Raw genomic sequence first — 20285 nt, forward strand, 5'->3', positions numbered from 1 at the left:
GCTTTTTATGTTTTGAAAGCAAGTAGTATCTTTAAACAAAAAGTTATGACTAATTAGCTGATGAAGTCTAGCAAATAGTGCTATCATTAATTCCTAGTGTAGTCTAGGGACACCTGCATTTTTTCCTTAGCAGGACTTTTACTTATACATTGTCAAAATTAGTCATAGTTCCTAAGTGTGTTGTTTAATCTATGTGCAGAAAAACAAATGTTCATGGTAGTAGGGATTTATAATTACTTTTCAGTGCAAACCCACACAGTGTGCTAGGTCACATTTTTTCCTTCCCTCAATGTCATGACCATGGACCTTTTTGTAATATCAAAGATAATTCAGGTTCATTCTTTCCCTCCAATGGTAAGTGTGCTTGATTTAGTAGATTGTGTGTTTAGATATATTTTTAACCTTTCTCCTTTTCAAACCCCCTTCCTCTGTTTTTGCCTTTTGGTTTCTCTTTGGAGAAAGCATGCATCCCCTTCTATGGCTACGTGGCCCTGCAAGGTGGTGCATGTGTGTAAGCAAGTCCCGGGGAGGTGAAGGCAGGGGGTTAGGAGTTCAAGGCCAGCCTGGGCTAGGTGAGGACCCTGTACAAAGCAGAACAGCAAAGCAACAGCACACCCCTCCTCAGTTGCAGGGATAATTGAATGGGAAGATGAAATCTTCTAACTCTTCTCTTTTTTACGCTATTGAAAACCTTTGAAATTGATTTTGAGCTGCAATATAAACATGTGCTTAGGTGTTTTTCTTTCAAACATTGTCTTTAAATTTTTAAACTGACTTTTTTAAAAATACTTGCTCTCAGAGTATCATGGTTGTTTTGTATTGTTTTTCCAAGTTGACTTTTAATTTTTTTTTTTTTTTTTTTTTTTTGGTTTTTTCGAGACAGGGTTTCTCTGTGTAGCCCTGGCTGTCCTGGAACTCACTGTAGACCAGGCTGGCCTCGAACTCGGAAATCCGCCTGCCTCTGCCTCCCAAGTGCTGGGATTAAAGGCGTGAGCCACCACTGCCCGGCGACTTTTAATTTTAAATTGAGAAAGTACTGGATTAATGTTAGCTCATTGTGTCATAAAATTCTTTCGTTTTGTAGATCATCTTAAAGGATCCAAGACTACAAAATGTTTCCTCTGAAGGATGCTGAGATGGGCGCCTTTACCTTCTTTGCCTCTGCTCTCCCACATGATGTTTGTGGAAGCAACGGACTTCCTCTCACACCAAATTCCATCAAAATCTTAGGTCGCTTTCAAATCCTTAAGACCATCACCCACCCCAGACTGTGCCAATATGTGGATATTTCTAGGGGAAAGCATGGTAAGATCTTTCTCTTTTGAATTTTATGTTCACTGCCTCAATTCCAGATGCAGTTTGAAAATACTGCGTCAGTATCTGTTGACAAGCAGTCAGGACCTTGCTCTCTGTGCTTCAGAGTACTCTTGACTGACTTGACGTGAAAGGGACTCTTACTGTCTCACTGTTGCAGTTGCCTTTACAGAACTAAAGTAGTGGAAAAGTGTGTGCCTTGAGACAGCAGTGTTGAGTGCCGTTGAGTTCTTTGTACTGGACTGAGCATGTGGAGATAAAAAAGTACATGAAAGTCAACCCTTTGTGCTTTCTGATATTCAGCCATGTTTTCTATAAAATACATTTCATATGTTTCTACCTAATGGTGAAGACGACCTTCATAAATATTTACTTTTTCTTTGTTTCTCTGAAAAAGCATACTAAGCTATACTTGAAATTGGATAGCTCATTTTTGAAAAAGTATTTGCTCTGAGAATATTTGGTTTTTGTAGGTTATGAGCAGAATAATCTTTTGTTATGATATCTCTCATTACGATGGTTGACTAATTTTCAACCATAAAATTATTTTTGTTGATACATAATAACTAGTTTTGCTACTATTATGAAACATAATGTAAATATTTTTGGAGAAAGAGATTTGCTAAAGAAGTCACAACCCACTGGTTGAGAATCACTGACTTGTAGCAATGAATAATCTTTATCATATTACTGTGCGGTAGGAACAGTTACAGTGTTGTTTTATAGATAAGGAAATTGAGGCAGAGCATGATCCCGTAGAGGAAAATACAAAACAGTAGAATACTAAGACATTACAATAATGAATTGTTACTTGATAAACGCCTCTAGAAGTCACTGTCAGTATATAATAATGCCATAGCCACGTCATTCAGGCTGTTTGGTCCCTTTAAGACGATAAAGTTTGACCGTATACTTGCTGAAAATTTAGGTGCTTGTAGAGACCTTAGTGAGAGACGTGGGGAAAATAATGATAAAAATAGCAGTTCTAGTAGATAATTATAATTAGTATTTCATACTCACATGTATATGTGTGTGCACAGGTGTAGATATGTATATAATATAAATATACCTAGAGATATTGAAATATATGTGTACTGGCTAATGCTAGTTGTGAGCTTGACTATATCTGGAATGATCTATAATCCAGACGTGGAGGGCTCACCTGTGATCCTCATCTTGAGGCTGGAAGACACAAGTTTCTGACCTGGATCTTGTTGCGGAGATCTTGAGGCATAGTGGCTAGGAAAAGCTTAGGCCCAGGCAAGGTAGTACATGCCTTTAATCCCAGGAGACTAAGGCAAGGAGATCTCTTGAGTTCAAGTTCAGCCTAGAACAAAAGGAGCCCCTGATCCAGGCTCTGTGGTGCACTTCTTTAATCTGGGCCACACCTACTCTAACAGGGCCACACCTTCTAATAGTGCCACTTCCTGGGCTGAGCATATACAAACCATCACAATGTGTTACTTTATTAGAGCTTTGTATAATATAAAGTTGTCTTTAATTTATTGATTTAGCAAATATTATTAGAATTACTGTGATCTGGTCGGGCTTAATCTTTCTGGTGAAGACTAAGTTTTTTTCTGTTTTGAAGGGAAGAACTGAAAGAACACTGGCTTTGAAACAGTATAGACTTAGAGTAAAACCTAGTTTCCAACCTAAGGATGTTTGTCTTTAAGTAAACAGATAACATTCGATGTCCTTCTCCTTCTGTGGCAGTATAACACTGTGAAGCCCACAGCAGCTGCACTTCCACATTTCTGCGGATGTCTTGTCCGTGTAAAGTCAGGGAAGTACATCTCTGCTGTGACCTATGAGAAGTCTACACATTTATAGTCCGCCTCAAGAAACTGTTAACTCTATCAATATTCCTTACTATATATCGCATTCTGCTTCCTTTCTCCATAAAGGATATCAAAGTATCTACTCTAAACTCTAATTAAATTCTTTAATTAGCTAATTTGTGTGTGATTTAACCAGAAAGTACTGTGATACCATATGACAAATATAATAATTAAGAGACCTAGAGTCAGGGCTACTATATGTGTTCCATGTGTCTATTGCATGAAAGCTTGAGCTAATGCAGTGTATGAGTGCTAACCCTAATTCTGACTAATCCTGGAAAAAAGGACATTTTTCAGTATAATTGGCTTAAAGATAACCATAAGGCTAATGGTAACTATCCCCATAGTACATAATTAACAACATTTGTAAAAAGCCCAGTAACGCACCTCTAACAAGTTTTTTTTAATTGTTAAAATTAATGTTTGCTCACTATTTTTATGTGTTAAATGGTCTCAACAATATTGATGTTGGAAAATTTGGGGAATTTTAGAGATTTTTACACCACCCAACAATGAACTGATACTCTAATTCCCTGCATGTCTCCTAGTTACCCTTCACACTCCCTTGCACCTCAGTTAGAACATCTAAGGAAACACCTTGCAATGGCGAGATTTCCCAGGCCCAGGCCACTCCAAGCAAACCCTGCTGAGATCCTGCTGCAGCTGGTGACCTTACTGCGTAGGACACTCTCAGACCCTTGCCACCTTCAGTAAAGTACTTAGTTCCTAGAACTTCTTTCCTAACAACTTCAGATTCTTCCCACCATATGGGAAAGTCCTTGGAGCATCTCTGACTTGATTCCCCATATGCTTCCTTTCGTCTGAAGGTTAATTCATGAGCCCTGGCCCCCATGTCCACCTTACTCCAGGTTTACTTCCTCTAACCAAAGGGCCCCCTCAGCACTGAAATAGGGCTGTCACAAAACAGCATCCTTGGGAAGACCACTCTTACTAACCTTGCCTGCCTTTGAACCTCATTTGGCTATCAGTATCACATAGCAATGGATCCCTTATATACCTTATAAGCCAGACCAGGGCTTCAAGCATGATTCATTTTTTAAAATCTAAAGAAACATACTTAAATGAAACCAATAAAGCTTGAATATTCAGATTTTATGGAGATTAATCTTTTTGAGTTGAAATATCAGCAGAGTTTAGAAGTACAGTGAAGATTTAAAGTGGTAGTGTGCCCCATTTTGATTGCTATTGGATATTTAGAAATGTTTCTGTGATTACTATTGAGATGAATCAAGGAAAAATTATTTTACTACAGAGATTTGAAATTTAAGTATGGAATAAACAGCATTATTAAGAACATAGTATTAATTATTCTGTACTTATAACCTATAAATTTCAACCTAAATGCATACATAGGTCAGGGTTATATCACAGAAATGAGCTTGTAGAGTTTATGTGTATGAAGAGATCATGTAGCCAGGCAGTGATGGCATACACCTCTGATTCTAGTACTCGGGGCAGAGGCAGGCTGATATCTGAGTTCGAGGCCAGCCTGGAATACAGAGCAAGTTCTAGGACAGCCAGAGTTACACAGGAAAACCATGTCTCAAAAAAAACTAGAGAGGGACAATGAGAGTGAGTGAGAGTCAGAGGGAGGGAGGAAGAGAGGGAGGGGAGGGAGAGGAAGAGGGGCAGGGAGAGAGGGAGAGGGAGAGAGAGAGAGACTGAGACTGATCGATTATGTGCTAGGAACAGGAATCCATGATTCTTGCTAGTCCAGCCCAAACCACAGGTCATGTTTTCAAGGAGACACTGAACTTTTGGGCGGGAGCTGTGACTTGCGTTTTCAGGGAACCCTCAGCTCTGTCTTAGGATTGATCCAGCCTGTGAATCAGGGTCACCTAGGTTATTAGGGATAAGCTTTCTTAGTGGCCCTGGGTAGAAACCCAAGTCATCCAGACAGCTTCTTCCTAGAGTTATGGAGACGAGTGTTTGTCTGAATACCCGGGGACCGTAGCTGACTTTCAGAACTGACCACTGCAGAATCCTGGTACCACCCGTATTTGTAAATCAGTTTTTCTTTGTTGGTGTTATTGTTTAGAGATTTACTTAAATATCATTTTAAAGGTGATGAGTTAGTCTATGGTGAGCTAGGTTTTACTGTGAATAACAAGAATGATGCAGGGACTGTATGATGATAACAGACAATATTACAAGACATTCATAATTCATTGCCTTTATATTAAAAAATTTATACTTTTATAAAATTTAAATTTGTCTTAAACTTTTATATTTTTCTGTGACTGTGCATGTTATGCATTATGAACTGGGATACAAACATGTTCTGGCATGCATGTGGAAGGTCACAGGACAGTACTTGAGAGTTGGTTATCTCTTTCACACTTATGTGAGTTTCAGCTCATCAGGCTAGCATGGCAAGCATCTCTAGTCTCAGAGCCGTCCCTGTGGACCCCAAGTCTCTCCTTTACTGCCTTTATTTATTCAACTGCTCTGTTATCTTTCCTGATTAACCATCAGTGACTGAAAACACATAGCTCTAGATAGATGTAGAGTGTGAAATTTGTTAGAAATTTTGTTAGAGAAAAAGATTATTTTGTGCTTTTCAGACATTTCTTGATGTCTAGAAATTTTGTTAGAGAAAAAGATTATTTTGTGCTTTTCAGACATTTCTTGATGTCACATTTGTTGGTTTTAATTTTTAATATTTTTATTACTTTTAATCACATGTGTGTGGCAGGTGGAGTATGTGCATGTCAGTATAGTTGGCTTCAGACCCCTGGAGCTGGAGCGATAGGCAGCTGTGAAACACTGGGTGTGGGCAGTTGGAACCTAACCTGGGCACTCTGGAAGAGGGCATTCATTCTTATCCAGTGAGCCATCTCTCTAACCTTACATATTTGTTATTTATAAATAATGCCACTGTATTGCTGACTTTTATTTGGTACATAATGATTCCCAGACAATTTACTCTGTACAGTCAAATTGTTTTTATAACAAAGAAAATCTATTTTCAAACACATCCAGAATTTTGGAATGTGTACTTCTAATGAGTTCTAGGAAAAAAAAGACATTAATAATGGAAAGATTCCTTCAGAATATACTCTTTTCCTTTTGAGAAAAATGCTGATGGTTATGCTGTGGGTTATGGCTCTACATTACTAACATGGTTTAAACTAATAAAGCACTTTGAAGCCTTGGTAGACACTGAAGGTGTTGACAGAGGAAGCCTAATACGAGATGCTCTACAGGTCACTTATAGACAAAAAGACTTACGCTTATCCACTTGTAAGTGACTGATTGGTGAAGTATGTATATTTTAATAAATCCTGATGTTTGTTGCATATGAATTTCAATGCTCCTAAGGTATTGTATCTAGCTAGGACATAAGCATGTACTTCTCAACACAGAACACATCTCCAACCCAAATATGCCCTGGCAATGAAAACACGACTCAATTAATATGAACACATGCTGTGCGCCTAGATTGGGCGGATCTACTGCTACACTACCATCTTCCACATTGATGAGACCCCTTAGAACTTCAGGTTTCTCCAGGCCATGTGCTTCTGCTCTGCTTTTCTTCTTCCTCTTCCTCCTGCTCTGCCTCCTCTCCCTCCTCCCCATCTTCAGCTCCACCTTCCCTTTATCTGCCCAATCATAAGCTGTCCTTTATATTACAAATTAAGGTTTACAACAAATCACCAGAGTGCTGACTCATTCCTTGTATACAGCCCCTCACTGGAGAATGGAATAATTAGCCCCAGGGCTATCCTCAACATTTCCCCTTCTCTGTCCAATTAAAAGACTATTTTTTCACAGATACAATTGAACATAACTACTACCATTTTGTAGTTATAAAGTACAAGAGACCTAATACCCAGTCCATCATCTTTGTTAATTAAATAGAGCCTCTGTCATCTATCCTTACTTAAAAGATTATAGTTCTGCAACTGGCTATGTTTTGGCTTTAGATTGAATGACATCTGAAAAACATCCTCTCAAATCTGTTCCCCTCAAAGTAAAAAGACTAGGTTAGCTAGGAGACTGTAGTTTTTCAACCCTATCAGAAATGCAAAACAAATGGTATTAACTGAAAATATATAGGAAGCCTAACATAGCTTCCAAAACTTAACCAATTTATAGAGATCATTGGGCATAAAATATGTCCTTTTTGAAAAATGGCTATCAAGCTAGCTCAACAGTAAAAGCATTTGCCACCAAGCCTGGCACCCTTAATTTGATTCTTAGGACCCATAGGATGAAAGGAAAAACCTGATTCCTGCAAGTTCCTCTGACCTCCATCTGTACACAGTACCATGAGCAAATGTGGGCACATAGACACACACACACACACAGAGCACTAAATAAACGTAATGCAAAAGTTCTTTTAAAAGGTTAAGATGAGCTGGGCAGTGATGGCACATGCCTTTAATCCTAGCACTTGGGAGACAGAGGCAGGCTGATCACTATAAATTTAAGGACAGCCTCCTCTACTGATCAAGTTGCAGGTCAGCCAGGGATACACAGAGAAACCCGTGTCTCGAAACAAAACAGACAACAACAAAAGCCAAAATCACCACCAACAAAAAAGGTTTAGATGAAGATTCTCAGACATGGGACCCCAAGTGTAATTCCACAAAGGATGGAAATGAGCAAAAGCTGATTAAATAAACATATCGTGGAAACTAGAGAAGGACTTCCTTATTCTGATTTATTATCTTTTCACTTGGGCTTTAGAGTGAAAATATGTGGGAGGAAGGGGGACCCTAATTAGGTGAAAAGAACAGTAAAGAGATTGTGTGGAAACTAAAGAGATAATGCTGGCTTATCCCCAGATTGCAGTGGATGGAATAAACCCTAGAGTTCTGGAAGCAATTGGGAGATAGAAATAGCAGGACTCTATATGTTGCTTTAAGAAAGGGAAAGTGTATGTGTTGTTTGTTTCTCTTGAGTTGCAAGTGACCGGTTTAGTTTGTTTGCATAGACAAGGGTCTAGTATATTCCAGATTGGCTTCTAACTTGCTATATTCTTAAGAGTAGCCTTGAAAGTCCTTGTCTCTGCTTCAACCTTTCAGTGCTGGAATTCAGGCATGATTGCCACCACCCTGGTTTAGGAAGTGCAGGTGACTCAGTGCAGGGCATTGTACATTTTAGGAAGGCATCTGAACTCCAAGGCCAGCTGGCTAGGGAATTCTCCCCTGAAGGCAAAGGTGGGCTCCAGAGGTCTGCCATCCAGGAGAGTCCCAGGCTTGGTAAAATGTAGGAGCTTTTCATCTCTAGCACTAAATAGTAGATGAGGAGAAAATACAAAAGAAGACTAATAAATTACAGGCAGAAGATGGGTAGCATTTCAGTTTGGGTGGATGGGGTGCTTACATAGAGGAGAGACTGAGAGGAGGAGCCAGATAGAAGTTAGGAAGACTGGTCACACGTGCACACGGTGAAAACGGATAGTACTTAAAATATTGTTTTTCTACTGCATGTTAGTAACTTTAGAGGGATATATGTACTTGTTATTAAAGTATGTTAATTATAAAGTAGATTTGCTTTGTTTTTCTCAGAAAGACTGGTGGTGGTGGCGGAGCACTGTGAGCGCAGTTTGGAAGACCTTCTACGAGAAAGGAAGCCTGTGAGGTAGAGTGTGAAGCAAAGGTGGGAAGTGGGGATCCGTAACCCAAGAAGCATCTGACTGGAGACTGAAGGGCCCTGGCTTCTCTTAATGTTCTATAATGAGACCGTTCAGTGGAGGTCTTTACCTAATTTACGTGGTTCATAGGAATTCAGTGGTAACATTTGACAAAGCACTTGAGAAAATTCCTCAATGGAGTGAGTATACAGATATGAGAACTTTGACAACTTAGTTCTAAGAACTTATTCCCCTAGCCCGGAGTATTTTCCTGAAAGGGACCATTGTAGCTTCTCAGTGTACAGTGATAGTCCAAGGTGAGCAGTGAACTTTGTTAAGTAATTCCATGTTAAGGATGAGACAGCGTTAGTAATCCTGAGTTGGGTAGAACTTAATGATAAAGTATAATTCAACTATTTCAGCAACTCAATCAATTTATGTTGTCTTAGCCAGAATAGTGTTATCTAGTTTTTTATTACAAGTATACTATTAAATAATTTTTCATGCATTTACTCAAGATTATTTTTAAATCATAAAATATTTAATGTTTAAGTAAACTTATATTAAACTAACAAAAATTACTTACCATGAGCCTTTATGACTTTGGAATTTTCTACTTCAGCTCTCTGAACCTGTGGAGTTCTCAAACTTAGTGGCAAGGGACAGAGGAGGGTACACAACGAAAAACCCCAAACTATCCTGAGGTCAAGGTCACTTATTATTTCAAAGAAAGAAACACCAAATACCAAGGTGGTCAACCTGAAGTTTCTTTTAGTGGGATTGCTCAGAGTGCTGCAGCAGAGAGTGAGAAGTTCTAGGTGCTCAGGTTAGACGCTTCCTGCTCTGTGTTCTGATTGCCAGCAGCCTGGCGCTTAGCAGACAGTGAAAAGCTCAGCTCTAAACAGCAGCAACAGCAGGAGGAGGAGGAGGAGGAGAAAGAAGGGGGGGGGGGGTTGCGGAGCTCCTGGCTGGACCTCATATGTTGGACTCTGAAGCTCCTCTCATGAATAACGTTGGAGCTCTTGGCCTAGGTGTAGGGATCAGTTACAGATCTCCAGTGCCTAGCAAGGCTTGGCTGCTCTCTCAGTTGGTTCTACTAGCCACTGGGGCCACACTCTTGTTTGTGGTCCTTCATAGCCTTCCCTGTATTCCATCTCTGCCACCTTTGTCCCCTGATGTCTCTGCCTCAGCAGCTCTCTGGGTCTCTTTAGTCTTCCTCTTGGTGCTGCTGCTTTTATTTGGTCTGTTAGCTCTCTCATCCCCATGTTCCCAGCTCAATTTGCTTATAGCAATCAAAAGTAGGCAAAGTAAAAACCAAAAGCAAAGAAACAAAATTGAGATAAGCCTTTTGTTGGGCTTAATGTTGCGTTACTAGGAGCCAGGCAGGAGGTGTCCATCCCCTAGCTGATTCCAGAGCTGAGCCAAGCTGACTTACCACCAGAATCAGTGTGATATGGCAAAGGTGTTTGTATTACTCAAGGTACAGTCCTTTATGCAAATAAAAGATTGTACTTCTCGCAATTACAGGCCTTTTTGCTAGGCCACTAGCAAAGCTGCTTCCTTCTGAAGTGGCTGAAAATAGCTGTAGGGTATTTAAGTTCACTGACACTTGTCTTCTCTAGACTTCTACTTTCCCAGGCTCATGGATGTCTGGAGTGGTCCTGTCTGGAGCTTCAATTCAGCCTTGGTTATAGTAGGCCTCTGCAGCTACCTGCGGGATGTCCTCAGAGTATGACAAAGTATCCAAATTAGCAAGGTTGCCATGAGAACTATCCAGTTTTTGCATGGGATGGACTGCTTGGCTGATATTACCCATTCAAGCATGCCACCATGAGACAAGACTGTCACACAGGCCTGTGCCTGTTCTTAACTTGTTTAAACATTGACAGAAAGTATTAACAACTCCTGTGGTTAAATGCAGGACTAATATTTTGTTTTGATATTGAGTATGTATGAAATTGTATTTTATTTTCTATTTTTTGTTGCTAATATCAAACAATATAAGTCAATACTTTTCAATAAAGGCTTCCTTTCTATGGCCTTACTAAAGAAAGTTCATTGTTTAAATAGTTCCTTTGCAGATTCCATACGATTTTTTAATTAAGCAACCATATTATCGTTAACTAAAATATGTTTATATTCTTTTCTAAAAAGTCATTATAGTTTTTTTTTCTTGATCTTGATTTGGTTTCACAAAATTGAACTTTTGCTAGTATGTATTTGTATTATTGTAATATAAATATTTATGGTCATGTTTCATTGGTTTTAGATATTGACTTTTCAATATTGAACTATTATGTATGGTATTTGCAATAATGTTTTCATAGATGCCTTTTTTATGATTTTCTATGGCAGAATAAAAATTTTAGTGTGTTTGTGTCATGATAATAAATTATTTAAAAAATGACAAAAATACCTGCCCTTATTGAATGGGTGGGTTTTGTTTTTTTTTTCCCCGAGACAGGGTTTCTCTGTATAGCCCTGGCTGTCCTGGAACTCACTTTGTAGACCAGGCTGGTCTCGAACTCAAATCCCCCTGCCTCTGCCTCCGGAGTGCTGGGATTAAAGGAGTGCGCCACCATGCCCAGCTCCGGTGTTTTTTCTTTATTCCCAGAGATATGTTAAAGCACTGTTTTGCAGATTATTTTATGTCAGGAAAGTTGGGGAATACAGATTTATAAAAATTTATAGTTACAAATAAGTAGTATAAGAATTATAAAATTCTTCATTTATAAAAATGCTCACATTTACTGTAACAGGATGCTATTACATGTTCCGCAAAGGCACTGAAGTCTTTGAAGGAGAAATGGATCCGGTGCACCCATTGCAATCAGGCAGTGGTCGTTATCTGATCACTGCTCATTAGTTGCTGTTTAGTGTATATTTATCACCTTGTAAATTAACAGAGTGAAGCAAGATACATTTGGAACATTCTCCAAGTGTAGCAAATCAATTCTGGAGCCTACTGTTGTCAAAGCAGACCGTGTTTTCCCTGTGTATTTTGACCTTAGCAAATTCATTATTTGTTGAAGAGAAAAGCTACCTAGTGCTCAGCATGGGTATTTGTTTCTTTCTTATTGCTGATTAGTAACATTCAAAATTTACAGCATTCAGCTACAGTTATTTTAAAATAAAAGCTGAGTTGTAAAATATGTCCAACCTAACAACTTAGACACAGAGGATGTATTTTTCATACCTTCTACAAATACTCTTTGATAGTTAATCTGTCCAAGTTTCATTTCAAAAATGTGAAACTGAGGAAAAAGGAGTTGCTTAATTTAGCATAAATACCTGAGTTCAATAGTCAAAGAAGTTTTTATCTTTCAGTTTTAGAAACTATTTTCTCTGGGATTTAGAGGTGAGTCACTGGTTAAAAACAGTACTGCCTTTGCCAGGGATACATGATCAGTTTCCAGTACCCTTGCTGGTGGCTCACGACTACCTATAACTCTAGCTCCAGGGCAACCGTTCTCTGGACATCCTAGGCACCTGTGTTCACATGGAAACATACCAACATATAGGTAAACACATATCACATAATTTTTAAAAATTAATCTTAACTTCCAAATTTATTAGCATATCATTAAAAACACCTTATCCTCTGATTCTGAATTTATAAAACTAATAAATATTGAAAAGTTGTATATTGAAGGACATTTTTATCTTGAAAGTATAGGAGGGAGTCTTTAAAGACAAACATATCTTTGCAATATTATTTAAGCATTAATCTTTTTTAAAGCATTAATCTTCAATGATATCTCTCTTTCTCTCTCTCATCATACAGTAGCTAACTATAATTCATCCATTTCCTCTCCATTAACTTTTTACCTCAGGCTGATACCAAGAAAATGTAACCAAAGGAAAATGTAAATGGAAAGGATTAGGAATTTTATAAGGTGAAAAAACATGTTGAATTTATACAGTCTAGAATTGTTTCTTCCCTGGTTTGTTGACAGTATGTGTGTTTTGGCTTATGCAGTGACCTTTAGAAATCTCACGGATCATTGATTTGAGGAAATAGCACTTGTGGTTTTAGTTAACACTTCTATAAGAATGATTCCCAAATCTATCTCAGCAGCCCTGACCTCTGGTTCTCTTGCCTGGCATCTATTTCTTGCAAGCTGATAGAATCTCTTCTTGGAAACATTGCAGATAGCTGAGGGAATTGGTGGTTTATTTGTCAAGTTAACAGAATTTAAAATCACCTGGGACTCTGAAAAAGTTTGTGTGTGTTCATCTTAATTCTGACCATGGATGTAGGAGGATACACTCCTTGTGAGTGACACCATTCCCAGGTCATGGGGACCGGGGCTGTAGAGTTCTAGCACACATGCATTAATTGACTCCTCGCTGCTTTTGGTTATGGTTGTAACATGACCAGCTCTCTCAGGCTCTGTCTCTGTAACTTCAGAGTATTTTATCACTGTATCAGGAATGAAACTAAGAGTCTCTTCCTAGCTTTTTCTAATTTACAATTTACCCAAGTATTGCAGGATTACGTATTAATCATTATGCCAGTACTTATTTCTACTGCCTCCAAGAAATAGTTATACCAGCTGGTTACCAAGTGTTTAAACTAATGAGTATCTTCTATTACAAAATGAATTCATTCCAACTTCAAAAATATCAGTTTTCTGTTCAAACAAAATCTCTTCTGAGACTCCAAACTGTGAGCTCCATCCAAAAAATATTTCTAAATTACTTACTTCTATAAACTATCACAGAGTAAACAAACCTGTTTCAAAGAGAAAAGATAAGAAAATAACAAGAAAACCTTAGACTAAAGCAAGACTGAAGCACAGCAGGACAAGCATGACACCCTGTAGCTCACCTGGAACTACATTGAAGCCTCATTGAAGCCTCCCTTGTAACATTAATCAGAGGCCAGGAGACTCTTGCTGTGCCCCCTGGCCTTCCCACCAGCAGCGTGCATGTATTCTCTTGCATTGACTTTACTTGATTCCTAGAACTTTCTTTTAAAATGTCCCACATTGCTGGCATGCTTAGCGTCTTGATGAGGTCTGCATAGCACCACAAGCTTGGTCTTCATAGCTTCCCACAGTAGCTTCTCAGGGCCTTGTTGTGAGGAGTATAACTCTACCTGTCATTATCTGGTGCAAGCCTCATGACTCCCTCACTCTTGAATTCTATATGCCTACACAAGTTACACCATAGGATGACAGTAAATGTTGCTGCTGCTGAAGAGGTAGTCTGGCCCCTTTAGACCATTGCTGTGCTCTGTGCACATCTTAGAAAATACTTTGCTAGGCAATTGTTTTCTAGAAGTCAATCATGGAAGCTCTGTGTTTTCAGGTACTGTCCTTTTACGTGAATGTTCTTTACATGGGTGTTGTGTTTTATATCCCAGATCTGTACGTGGGTGAGATCTTATTCTCAAGGAACCTTTCCAGTTTTCTCCATGCAAAGTGTAAGGAAAGTGCATGGGATCTCATTAATGGGACTTTAACAATTACAGCTGCTCTGTCCATACTCACCTTGTCTGTGGCTTTAACCTGGTTCACCTTCCTGTCTTCACCAGACTGCACATGTTTGGCATCTTTGGGCTCCTCTTTCAGCTCTAAACTTGCTGTGTCTGTAAGTCTGGCTAAATGGCAGTGAGTGTAACCGCACCACAGCCCAAAGGCCATCTAGTCTTCAAACATGGAGTCCAGTTCTCTTCATCTAGCTTCACACAGGTCCTCAGCACAGGCAAGCATGGATCCAGATGATTTGTCAGAGAGGAGTGGGCTCTAGAGCAGTGGCTCTCAGCCTTCCCAGTGCTGTGACCCTTTAACACAGTTCCTCATGCTGTGGTGACCCCAACCATAACATTATTTTCATTGCTGCTTTATAACTGTAAGTGTGCTGCTGTTATGCATTGTAATGTAAATATCTGTGTTTTCTGACTGCCTTAGGTGATCCCTGTGAAAGGGTGGATTGACCCCAAAAGGGGTCATGACCCTCAGGTTGAAACCCACTGCTCTAGACTAATTGCTAATGAACTGCTTGTTCCCTTTGATGAGCAGGACCTTTACGGTCACATCTCTACAGCATTCTGGTCTTTCACAGTTCTATCAGAAGCATCTGTTAAGTTTTCCATATATCATTCTCAGACTGCTCTAGCCTGTAGCTCCAAACTTACAAATTCCTCCTACAAACAAAGGCTTAGAAACATGGGGTGAGACTTATTAGAGAGACTCAAGTTCCTGTTACTATGTTCTGTGTTAGTTCTGTCTTTCGCTTTAACAGAATGTCTGGCACAGTAACTCAGGGGAGAAAGGATTTGTTCTGCCTGATGGATCAGGAGACATTGTCCATCATTATGGGAAAGATTTGTTATTGGGAGCGTGAGGGTGCTTGCCTACATCTTGGCAAACTGGGAAGCCATGTGCTCAGCCTATAAATCTCAGTCCCAGGTTCCTCGTGTGTCCCAACTGGACATGATACCCAGAAGGTCCTTGTACTTCCAAGACAGTGGGAACCAATGATTCAAGTGCATGAGGCTATGCGGAGCGAATCGCTTTAAACCAAAGCACAGAAACTAAAAGTTACTGACTCAAACGTGGTACTTAATGTTAGTTATTCACAAGATTCTGACTTTGGAGTTGTGTGGTTTAAACAAAGCCTTATGCTGTGTGTTTATGGGGGGAGGGGATGCATGTTTTACAGCACACAAGTGGAGAGGTCAGCGAGCAACTTGCTGGAGTTGGTTCGCTCCTTCAACTGTTTGGGTTCTAGGGATCAAACTCAGGCCACCAGGCTTGGCAACAAGTGCTTTTACTTGCTGAGCCATCTCCTGCTTTTTACTGTACATGGTCAAGCGAGCTGTAATGTTAACTATTAGATATTTTTATCCATTATAACTACTTAAAAAGATTTCATCATCAAACTTATTGACCATATTAAGAAAATTTATTTTGATATACACACCCCTTCATTTTAACATGAATGCATTTTTGACATACAAATCTAATACCACGTCAATTTATAAAAGCACACTATGAAAAGTAGAACGAGTCTTCTGTATTCAACTGTCTCAAAATTGGTTTAATGAAAACAGTCACTGTAATCATTTGATTCCAATTCCATGAGCAGTCTGTGTTGAAATACAGTGCAGCTGAGGACCTCTAGTGTCACTGCTGAATATGGCATTAATTTGTAAAGATACTGTAAAGGTGTTTGTGTGTGTATGTTTGTGTGTGTGTGTTTGTGTGTGTGAGAGAGAGAGAGAGAGAGAGAGAGAGCGCAAGAATAAAAAGAAGAGCTAAAGTTAGCTTATAGAACCAAATGAGATGCTTAAATGAAGTTTTTTTCACTTAGAATTTTTGAGCATTTTAATTAAAATATATTTATACATCACTTCCTACCTTTCCTTTCTTCCTTTCAGCCCCTACCATACCCCCTACTATAAAATTGATAGCCTCTTTAAAAAATTATTATTGTTACATATAAATATATGCACAATATGTAAATCCAACCTGCTGAGTGTACTCTTGTTATGTGTGCATATACGATTTCAGGGCTAGCTGTGTTAGATTAGATAGCTAATAAAGGCACTCGTCTCTGGGAGAGGCTAAACCTCCTTCTCTCGGCCTGTAGTTCTTTGTCTAGGGGTGGGACCCTGTGAGATTTCCCCCTTTCTTGTGAGCATGTCTGTTGATATTGTCATTGTTCAAGTCTTATTCGTGCAGCCCTTTCTAAGTCAGTCCTACAGCAGCTTTCTTGGTATTCTGAACCTTTTCATCTCCCTCCTTAGTAGTCTTCCCTGAGCCCTAGATGCAGGAGCTGTGCTGTAGAAGTGTTCACTGGGCAAAAGTTTCCCACAATCCATCCATCTCTGAATTTTGTCCAGTTTCTGTAATGGTCTCCATTTGCTGGCGAGAGAAGAATCGTTTTATGTGGAGTGAGAACCACACTCATCTCTCGTGCAAAGATAACGTTTAGAATGTGGTTGAGGAACTAGGCTGCTGCAGCAAGGTGGAGGTGGTAGGCTCTCTTCTAAGAGCCTCACTAGTCCTAGAGCTTGGCTACGTTTTCAGCACTAGACATGGCTCTCCTCCCATTGAGTGGTCCTCATGTCCACTTAGACAGCTGTTGACTACCATCCAGAGTTGTAGCTTTACATGTACCTTGCATCACAGGTTGTTATGGTTCATGGGAGTGTCACATTGGGGTAGAACGTTAGTTGTGTCCCTTCTTTGGCAGGTGACATAGTACTCGCTGGTAGTAAGAAAGCTAGATCCCAGGAAGGAGACATTCATGTTAGATCAGTTTTGATGATCCAAGTCCTGCGATCCAAGGGTGCTGTTTCTTCAGCACTGGGGGCTTCCCTTCAACTGCTGAGAAGTAATCAAGGGAAACAATGAAGCCTATGTTGCTTGGGGGTCCCTTGGACTACCTACCGGCACCAACAGCAGGGAAGGGCTCATGCCTGGCATGAGGGTCTGTTAGCCCATGGACCTTGTGGGGAGGGTTGTCAACCCAGTGACAAGAGAAAAGAGGACTAAAACTTGTTCACCTTTTGCTCTTTCTTGTACTTTAAATTTAGAAAAGAGGATTCAAGTTTTAGTAATAATTTTTTAAAGAAAATGTATTTCATTTACTATTTTAAAGTGAGCTTTATTGAGGTCTAATTCTAATATCTTACCACTTACCATGTAAATGTATAGTTAAATTAGTATGATAAACAAGGTCTCATCAAAGCTAAGATATAGAACAATTCCAATAGCCTCAAGCTCTCCTTATATTCCTGTGTAGTCCCCCAAACCTATGGTAACCACTGATTTGTTAATCAATCTTTTTCCTATTACCTATGTTTTTTTTTAGTGGTTTCCCTTGCCAAGTATAGTTGAATCTTAATGCTTATCAGATCTGACAAGTGTTATCTTTGAATGGTTAAGTAGTACCATTAACATCTAACTTCAGAGTCTGGAATGGCCTTTGTGGGGGTGGAACGAAATGGCTCCTGGCCCTAAGACAGGGGCAATAGGGCATGGGCCACCATGAGTATGGATGGCTGTTGTGGGTGTAAGACTTGTTTGTATAATAATGTACATATTTTTACGTTCATCCTTCATGGAATATCCTCCCTGTTAATGTAAATGACTCCATGATAGAGACAGCACAAGTCTGGGAGATGAAGATGTGTCTAATGTCTCAGCAAAATTGTAAATGCTGGGACCTTGGGACAGCCCCTAAAGCTATGGAAAAGAACTCAACAAACAAGAGTCCAAAATATATAATTTCAGGGGCTAGAGAGATGTCTCAGAGGTTAAGAGCACTGACTGCTTTTCTAGAGGTCTGGAGTTAAATTCCCAGAAACTATATGGTGGCTCACAACCATCTGTAATGGGATCTGATGCCCTTGTGTATTTGAAGACAGTGACAGCATACTCACATACATAAAATAAATAAATCTTTAAAATATGTATCTATGTATATATATATAGATATGTACATAATTTATCAATAATGCAAAATCGAAGGATGAAATATGAATCGTATGAGGGCTTCACAAATCTAAAGGAGTAAAAGCAGCTGCTTGGTGGGCCAACCTGTCAGAATGATACTAAGGAAGGAGGTGAAAACATTTGGCGACCCACCTAGGTAAGGTTTTGTTTAAGCATACAAGGGCAGGCAGATTCCTAAATTCAGGGTCCACCTTCCCCAGAGCAAAGTTAGGCCCAGGTGTGGTAGAAATGGTAATTTCAGGGGTCCCAGCCAGTTATCATCTGTGCTTAACTGGGACAGGCAAATCTCAGAATTCTTTTGCAATGTTTACAAACAAAAATGTGCTGGGCTTATCTGCAAGAGATGAGCTATTGAGAGAATTTTTAGACTAGCAAGAGAAAACTGCTTGGAGAACTGTCTGGAGCAGAACAAAGAAAAAGCAGTCTGGAAAGCTGTCTTGAGCGTGGACCCAGGATTTGACCAGAGTCCTTTGTCTCACTGCTCTCTCAGAACCCCTCTCAGGCCAAGGCTGGCCTTGGCGTTTATCATAACTGCTGTGCAGTAGTCATCATCAGTTGCGTGCTGTTTCCCCTTTACTTTCCTTTTGTCCTGTTTATAACTTCTTAGTGATTTCACAGGTCTTTAATTCCAGCACCCAGAGGACAGAGGCAGGCAGATCTCATTGAGTTCAAGATCAGCCTGGATTACAAAGTGAATTCCAGGACAGACAGAGCCGTTTGTTACACAGAGAAACCCAGTCTCAAAAAAAAAAAAAAAAAAAAAAAAAAAAATCCACCACCACCACCAACAACAACAACAAAAAAACAGTGATTCCATCTAATCTTTATATTGCCTCAATATTTATAATTCTTTTAAAATATACTTTTTGTGGTTGCTTTCAGATATTAATTTTAAAAAATAAAACATGGCTAGAAAAAAACCCTCATATTAAAATATTAACACTGATAATATTGGAAGGTTGGATTGAATGATTTTTTTTTTTTTGTTCTTCTCAGTATATATTAAAGAAACTCAGGGACAAACAGGGTGAGAGAGGTGGGAGAAATGATGAGGAAAATGGGCGTCTCTATGAGACTTGACATAGAGAGGGTGGAGAAGATTTAAAACGTGTTTGGTAAGTCATGAACTACTGGAATGATTCACAAGGTGATATGGAAATATATAATGTCTATATAGTATAAACTACATCATATTTTCATGGACTTAGTTGTTTTGTTTTTGTTTGTACAGAGTACATGGCTTTTATTGATTTGTCCCAAATGTTTTAAAATAAACTGGTAATTTGTTAAAACACCAAGCCCGTGAGTGGCAAGTGCATCTCGTTTTGCTATAAATCACCCAAACTTCAAGTCTTTCCCAGGGAAGACAAAGACTTTTTATTGTAGCCTAAACTATATGACATCTGTTTTGTTATAATCTGAAAATCCCAAAATATGTAGAATTTTTTTGAGATGTGCCTGTTCCCCTTTCTTCAAGTGGAAGAGGTACAGTAAAAACATCACTGTCTGAATTTTTTATTATGTCTCACTTTATTCCTTAAAGCAGACTCTGTATTTGCTTGATAACTGATCTTTGATGTTTGCTTTCTTTTTAGTCATTCAACAGTTCTGTGCATAGCATATGAGGTACTTGAGGGCTTACATTACTTGAACAAGCATGGCATAGTACACCGGGCCTTGTCTCCCCATAATATCCTGTTGGATCGGAAGGTAACTTTCACTTCATGATAGACACTTTTATATTGCTGAGAATGAAAACTACTAAAATGCTGCATTGATCAGACCTAGACTAACAATGTGTTTTCAGAATATTTGTAGACTGTGAAAGTGATAGATTGTAGCAGATGGAAAGGACAATTTTTAAAGTCTATTGATGGATTATTCTCTACTATTCCCCGGCTTAGTTTCTAGCTGTGTGCTTTAGTTTCTCCACTTACTTATCTTTCAACGGGCTGTGTCTTGTGTGAACTGAGCTGATCCCCACTACAAGACAGATCACAGGAAGGATGGAGAGAGAGGCTCCCCGCTTGTTCCTGCTCATCAGTTCTTACACCT

At 39.3% G+C, this 20285-nt stretch overlaps 1 protein-coding gene across 5 annotated transcripts in view; it reads left to right on the forward strand.

The window, feature by feature from the left end:
* Tbck (TBC1 domain containing kinase) overlaps positions 1-20285 on the forward strand; it is a 157576-nt gene that overhangs the window by 1575 nt on the left and 135716 nt on the right. For 4 of the 5 annotated variants that reach the window (XR_001783696.2, XR_003954329.1, XM_006501553.4 and 1 more), the window contains exons 2-4: positions 1085-1305; positions 8696-8768; positions 19826-19940. Coding sequence is in view for 2 of the 5 variants with exons in the window: in XM_006501553.4 (XP_006501616.1) it covers positions 1113-1305; positions 8696-8768; positions 19826-19940 (381 nt within the window). In the remaining 3 variants the exon portion in view is untranslated. The remainder of the gene's footprint in view (positions 1-1084; positions 1306-8695; positions 8769-19825; positions 19941-20285) is intronic. The other variant, XM_030252639.1, reaches the window with a different exon arrangement.

Source organism: Mus musculus, chromosome 3 (assembly GCF_000001635.26).
Source record: "Mus musculus strain C57BL/6J chromosome 3, GRCm38.p6 C57BL/6J".
Classification (NCBI taxonomy): Eukaryota; Metazoa; Chordata; class Mammalia; order Rodentia; family Muridae; genus Mus; species Mus musculus.